Consider the following 7,415-nt stretch of genomic DNA (forward strand, 5'->3'; position numbering starts at 1 on the left):
GGAGCTTGCAGTGAGCTGAGATCCGGCCTCTGCACCCCAGCCTGGGTGACAGAGCGAGACTCTGTCTCAAAAAAAAAAAAAAAAAGACATAGTGTAGTACCTTAATGATGTCTTTAATTACTCACATGTTAAAGCACATGGAATGAAATTCCCTTCTTTGTAAATAAGTGTTTAAGAATTTCACCAGAGAAAACAAAGATCCATATTTGTGACCACACTGAAAAATTCTTGGTCTCTTTATGGCTTTATTGCAAAGGTGAGAGGATTTTGGTCTTTGTCCAGTAACTGAATACACATTGTATCATTTAGGATGGCTTTGGCTGCAGATAATGGGAAACTGTGGCTCCAACTGGCTCAAACATTAGGAAATGGCCTCACGTCACAGGCAGGGCAGACCCTGAGCCTGGTGTGGCCGGTAGCAGCTCCTCTGCCCTGCTCTAAACTCTGTCCTCCCATCTCCTCCAGTATTTTGCCATTATCCTTGCGTGCCTAAGGAGATCGCTGCAAAGGATGTGGGCATCCTGTGCAAATCACCTTCTCCCCTCTATCTCCCTAAGACTCTCCACCCTCCAGCCCCCACAGGCCTCCCTCACATCTCGTTGGCCACTGCTGGTCAGTGTCCATTTCTTAGTTCCTGATGAAGCCCACGTTGGTGAGTGTCTTAGCTTGGGCTGCCAGAAAAAGTGCCACATACTGGGTGGTGTCAACATGAAAATGTGTTCCTGGGACGGGAAGTCCAGGATCAAAGTGCTGGCTGGTTCATTTCCTGGTGAGGACTCCCTTCCTGATGTGTAGACAGCTGCCTTCTCGCTGTGTCCTCACGTGATGGAGAGAGACAGAGGAAGCCTGCCCTCCAGGCCTCTTCGTCTCTTCTTATGAGGGCATGAGTCCCATTGCAAGGGCCCTACCCTCATGACCTCCTCTAACCCTAATCACCTCCCAAAGGTTCCATTTCAAGTATAGGCAGTCCCTGACTTATGGCTTCTTGACTTTACAGTGGCATGGAAGCACTATGCATTTGTAGAAATTGCATTTCAAGTCCCATACAACCATTCTACCTTTCACTTTCAGTGTGATATCCAATCCATTACATGAGATATTCAGCACTTTCTTATAAAGGAGGTCTTGTGTTGGATGATTTTCCCAGCTGTAGGCTGATGTGAGTGTTGTGAGCGTGTTTAAGGTAGGCTAGGCTGGCTCTGACGATGAGTGGGCTCTGACATTCACTGCATTTTCAGCTCACGGGGTTTTAAACTTATGATGGATGTGGGGACATAGCCCCCGTGTACATCAAGGATCATCTGCAGCGTCACACCGGGTAGGGGGCTAGGACTTCCACACATGAATCTGGGGAGGGGGGCACAATTCAGTCCATAACAGTGAGACAATAAAAGTGTTGTCAGGCATTGCCAGATGACAGTGTAATAAATACTCTAGCGAGTACAGGCCAGGAACAGAGTCCCTGCGTCACGAAGAATGTGTATCACAGCTCTTAGCTACCAGCCTGGGTATCTCAAATGTTTATGTTAACATTGGGCACTTCTCTTTCTCTTAGTGTCGTGTGGGAGCCAATGGGAGATGGGAAGAAAATCATTTCATTGGCCGATAACCACATCCTGCTGTGGGATTTACAGGAAAGCTCAAGCCAGGCTGTGGTAAGTCGAAGGAACAACACAGCATTTGTTTTTGTATTTTTAAACGAAACCGCACGTTCTCACTCATAGGTGGGAACTGAACAATGAGAACACTTGACGCAGGGTGGGGAACACCACACACCAGAGCCTGGGATGGCGGGAGCGGGGAGGGATAACATTAGGAGATACACCTAATGTAAATGATGAGTTAATGGGTGCAGCACACCAACATGGCACATGTATACATTTGTAACAAACCTGCACGTTGTGCACAGGTACCCTAGAACTTAAAGTATAATAAAAAATAATAAATACATAAATAAATAGGGCCTTTGGGCTGAATTCAGAATATAATTCTTGATTCACAACAGTTTAGAATTTTGACCTTAGTGAATGAACAGACTGAATCATCAGTCAAAGAACTGAGTGATGGGGTCTTTCAGGTGAAGGCCGTTTAGATGTCACTCAGGGCTTGTGAGATAGGACCCACACAACCCGGTTGTTTGCAAAACATCTGCCTTTTGCTGCACTTTGAGCACAAGAGGGAGTGGGATGCCCAGGAGCATTTTCTACTGTTTCAAGCGTGCTGTCCTTTTGATGAATGGATTCTTAAAGTATATTTGGGTACAATCATACTCTAAGTAGGAGCAGTTATAACATTTTAATTTCATAGTGGTGCCTCGCTCTTTTCATGTATTTGCATGAGTTATGAAAATAACGTTTAGCACTTTGTTTGGGTTGAGTTTTGCTTTTAAATATGTATCGTTTGAATACTTTGTCTCTCACAGAGTGAATATTAATATATATTTTTCATATTTGATTTCTTAAAATTTTCTGCTTTAAAATGTGGTTTTTACATGCATTCATAATTTCATTGCGTTTGTTTATGTCAGAGTAACCACTTTAGAAAAGAGAAAAGGGAAGGACTTTGAACTGACAGCGCTCACAGTGTCATTTATGCCTCGGGGGCCGCGTTGCCTACACACCATCAAAGGGATCGCGCAAGCATCCATTGGATAGATTTCTCCAGTGATGGCCTCATCTTATATTTATTTGTTTCTAACGTGTTTTTTTAGCTTTCTCCCTCATGGTGCCTTAGAATATTAATAAGTCCTTTCCTCACCCCTCTAGGCTGACGAGGTGGCATGAATAATGGTCCATCATTATTAATAGGTGGCACAGAAGTAAGACTTAAACATATTAAACGTCCTGTTAAAGCTTTAAACCTCTGAATGGACAAAAGGGAGTCTCACAGCCTTCACTGTGGAATTAAGTGGTGGGCATTCACCCAGAGCCTCAATGGTATTTAAGGAAGAGATTGATTATTTTTATGAGAAACTTTAAATATAAGGCATAGCTTCATATCTTGGAGTAGAATGCAAATTTCACACAAACTTTTAAGATAAAACAGGAAACTTGAATCGTATTTCATGCCTGAGATGGACCCCTGTGGACCACACCTGCAGGCCGGGGAGATATATTCACAGTCTCCCACCTTCCGGGAGATTTGGCAGAGTCCTGGTCATGGTCGAAGGCGATGCCTTCCTTGTCCCTTCCCTGTCTGCGTTTTCGCAGGGCATTCCTATGTAACTGTAAACTGCCAGGAAGGAAGAAAATGCTTTCCTATTGAAACGCCAGGCTCATGGTAGGCTTTAGGCAAGACACTTGGGCAGAGGGCCCAGCTCCTTGTGTAGACACCTGGGGAGAGGGCTCTGCTCCTGGTGCAGACACTTAGGCAGAGGGCTCCACTCCTGCTGTGGAGACTTAGGCAGAGGGCTTCACTCCTGGTGTAGACACTTGGGGAGAGGGCTCAGCTCCTGGTGCAGACACTTGGGGAGACGGCTCTGCTCCTGGTGCAGACACTTGGGCAGAGGGCTCAGCTCCTGGTGCAGACACTTGGGCAGAGGGCTCAGCTCCTGGTGCAGAACACTTGGGCAGAGGGCTCAGCTCCTGGTGCAGACACTTGGGCAGAGGGCTCAGCTCCTGGTGCAGAAACTTGGGGAGAGGGCTCTGCTCCTGGTGTAGACACTTGGGCAGAGGGTCTCGCTCCTGGTGTAGACACTTGGGGAGAGGGCTCAGCTCCTGGTGTGAGAAGAGCTGGCTGGAGCCTTCTGCACACCTACTGTGCTCGCCATCTCAGGGAGGTTGCCAGGGAGAAAGGAAACCCCAAGTCCCATACGTTAGGACGCGGCAGGTTCTCATCCGCCCCAACTTTGCAGACCTATTCTGTAATCAGACTGTCAACACATCTTCAGAGCCTCGGTCATCTCCAATGGATTTCATGGTAAGGTGATTAATCTGTAACTTATTTTCTGCAGAGATCAATTTAGTTTTCTCTCCCCCTTTTTTATCCACTGTCAGCAGTTCTGTCAATATCACTTTGTGACCCTCCACTACAGTATTTAATACAGAAACCTTCCTATCGATTTCAGCCATCTTCACACCCAGCTTCTCAATGTTTTTTTATGGTTTGAGGATGTTGCCTTCTGTGGTGAATCTAATCTCATGCTCACTGCATCATTACCTTTTGCAATTAAATCGGAGATTCCTTGCCATTTATAATCATTAGCAGAACTCGGGGAGGCCTGGAGTGGAAGGTTCCATGGGGGCCACAGACCCCAGTGAGGGCAGAGGGATGGCCGCCCTGTGTCTGTGCTTGCTCATTCATCTTCGCCTCTCCCAGCTTTCACTCGCCATGAAATAAATAGCTTCTGTCAAGGAGCCGACAGTAAGCCAGAAGAAGGAAGCTTGCGTGAGGATTCGCTGCCACCTCTGCCTTCTGTTCACGCAGGAGAGCAGGAGCTCCTTGAAGGTGGCCATCTAGAGAGTGCCATCTGCTTGGCGTGACACACAGCACCTCTTCGAAGGAAGGGAGTGTGCTTCAGGAGCAGTGTTTCTGTTGGAAAGTTTCTAATCAGAGGTTTAAAATGTACCGCAAGAGGATCAGATAAACCAACATAAGCTGGGGGGTGCTCCTAGCGACAGCAGCAATGCCACGTTCAGGGTGCCTGTAAATGCAAACAGCCTTTGTGTTTTGGGGACCAAGAGAAGCCGAGTTTAATGTCAGGGCTCGTGGGGAGGGGCTCAGAACTTGGTGGGCGGTTGGTGGGTTCTGTGGCCCCTTGCCAGTGCACCTTGGAAAGCCTGTTCTGTTTTCATCTTTCTTGTTCTCCAAACTGGAAGAGACGCGGTGCAGAGGAAAGAAAGAAGCTTGTTTTGTTAAAGTGGAGACTTCGTGTGTAGAACCCGACCACTGGTTCCAACGGCCACCCTCCTGTTCACAGCAACGTGCCCATAGGTGGATTCAATTGTCTTTTTATTTCTGGTATTTTATTAAAATTGTATTTATTTATCTTTACACTTTATTTTAGGTTCAGGGGTACATGTGCAGGTTGTGACGTAGGTAAATTGCATGTCACAGGGGTGTGGTGTGCAGATGACTTCATGACCCAGGTAATAAGCACAGCACCGATGGGGAGTTTACAGTCTTCGCTCCTCCCATCCTCCACCCAAACTATGCTCTCACTTAGAAGTGGGAGCTAGGCCAGGCATGGTGGCTCATGCCTGTAATCCCAGCACTTTGGGAGGCTGAGGCAGGTGGATCACCTTACATCAGGAGTTCAAGGCCAGCCTGGCCAACGTCGTGAAACCCCGTCTCTACTAAAAATAGAAATAAATTAGCCAGGTGTGACACGCGCCTGCAATCCCAGCTAGTCAGGAGCCTGGGACAGGGAGAATTGCTGGAGCCTGGGACAGGGAGAATTGCTTGAACCTGGGAGACAGAGGTTGCAGTGAGCCAAGATCACACCACTGCACTCCAGCCTGGCGACAGAGCGAGACTCCATCTCAAAAGAAAGAAAAAAAAAAGGAGGGGGAGGTAAACCCTGAGAAGACCTGAACACGGAGGATGGGATGGCAGCACCAGGGCCTCCTCAGCTCGCCTGCGGGCATGGTTTTCTTGTCTAGAAATCAAGCATGCGCACCCCTGCGTGTGGCTGTCATTGTCGTGGGGGTGTTCATTGGCAGCTCCTTGTCCTCGTGTCTGTCTCCTGTCCTCTGTGGCAACACAAACCAGGACAAGCCTCACTCCCCAGCCCCTCTGCAGCCTGGTGTGGCCGTGGGACTGAGTTCTGGACAAACATGTGGGTGGGACGGGTGGTTCATCCTGAAGGAGGAGACGTTCCCTTCGCGTTTTAAGTCTCTGCTCCTGAGAGGTGGAGGCGGCTGGCAATGTTCTTTCCTATTCTGTCACTTTTCTTTTCCTCTTTTTAGTAGGGTCTTTTTCAGAGCAAAAATTTCTCTTTTTTTTTTTTTTTTCAGAACAGTTTTAAGTTCACAGCAACATTGAGTGGATGATACAGAGATTTCCCACAGCCTCCCCCACTCTCAGCATATCCCCGCTGGTGTGGGACCCCACACGGGCACATCACCGTCACCCAGAGCCCCTCGTTGACATTAGGGCTCCCTCTTGGTGCTGGATGTTCTGTGGGTTTGGACAAATGTGTCCTGATGCCTGTCCTCCACTGTGGTGGCACACAGAGTTGTTTCACGGCCCTGAAAATCCTCTGTGCCCCAACCATGATTCTTTCCTCATGCTCTCCCTCCAAGCCCTTTGCACACCCGATGTTTTCACCATCTCCATCGTTTTGCCTTTTCCAAGATGGCACAGAGTTGGGACCATACAGTGTGGATGGTTTTTAGATTGGTTTCTGTCCCGTAGTAATAAGCAGCGAAGGTTTCTCCAGGTCTTTTCGTGGCTTGAAAGCGCATTTCTTTTTATCACTGAGTAATGCTCCATTGTCCGGAAGGTTCTCTATGTCGATGAAGTGCAGTTTGTCAGTTTTTCCTTTTATGCATTGTCCCTTGTCCCAGGGCTGAGAGCTGAGATGACTCGGATGCTGAAGATCGCGCCTGCTTTCTCCGGAGGGGCCGATCGCTATGCATTTGACAGTGACGTCATGGTCCACTTTGGTTAAGAGGCACAGGGTGTCTGGGCCTCCTTCCACCACCCTCACCGTGCGGGGGGCATGGAGTCCAGGCTTCCCTGTTGTGGGGGTAGCGCGGACGTGGTTTTTCTGGGCTGCTTGTCTGGAGTACGTGGTTACTGTCTAGAGGTTTTGTGTCCTCCTCAGCTGCCCCTTTTTGAAAACGTGGCTTCCAGTGGGCTCTTCTGGGGCCTTACTTGGTGGTGGTTCCTGGCTGCCCGCTTCTTCAGCTCCAGCTCTGGAGTGAATGAGGCAGAAGGAGACCCCAGGGAGCCCCACCGCGTGTCTCCTCATGCCCCTCGTGGGCCAGCCCTCTCTCTCCAACTTTCAAATCACCTTCTGTTGTATGTGCAGTGTCCAGTCTTTCATTGTACTTAGCGAGAGAAACACGGAACAGTGTACACTCTGCCTTCCCGGCAGCAGGCGTCCCGGAAAAGGTGGTGCCGGTCACCCACTTCCACTAGTTGTTCCCGCTTCTGGAGAACTTGATAATATGAGAGCTCTTCCCTTGTGCAATTAGAGGGAAGAATCTAAACATTCCAAATGAGCGTGCATAGACCCTGTGTGTGCCGTCATTCCTAGGCTGGAGGCCATGTGGGGAGGAGGAACACGGGAGTGGGGGAGCAGGGATGGCCCCAGACGCCTGCACCTGCCACGAGCCTCACTCATGCAAGAACACGCCACAGGCCTCATGCATGGAAGAAGGACCCGCCACGGGCCTCACTCACAGAAGAAGGACCCGCCACGGGCCTCACGCACGGAAGAAGGACCCGCCACGGGCCTCACGCACGGAAGA

The 7,415-nt window shown here is 49.0% G+C and overlaps 1 protein-coding gene across 2 annotated transcripts in view; it reads left to right on the forward strand.

The window, feature by feature from the left end:
* The window catches only part of TSSC1 (tumor suppressing subtransferable candidate 1), a 173,634-nt gene that overhangs the window by 146,140 nt on the left and 20,079 nt on the right, over window positions 1-7,415 (forward strand). For both annotated transcript variants that reach the window (XM_011960956.1, XM_011960958.1), the window contains one exon: window positions 1,556-1,655. In XM_011960956.1, the coding sequence (XP_011816346.1) occupies window positions 1,556-1,655 (100 nt within the window). The remainder of the gene's footprint in view (window positions 1-1,555; window positions 1,656-7,415) is intronic.

The sequence above is a fragment of the Colobus angolensis genome, unplaced genomic scaffold (assembly GCF_000951035.1).
Source record: "Colobus angolensis palliatus isolate OR3802 unplaced genomic scaffold, Cang.pa_1.0 Scaffold53, whole genome shotgun sequence".
Classification (NCBI taxonomy): Eukaryota; Metazoa; Chordata; class Mammalia; order Primates; family Cercopithecidae; genus Colobus; species Colobus angolensis.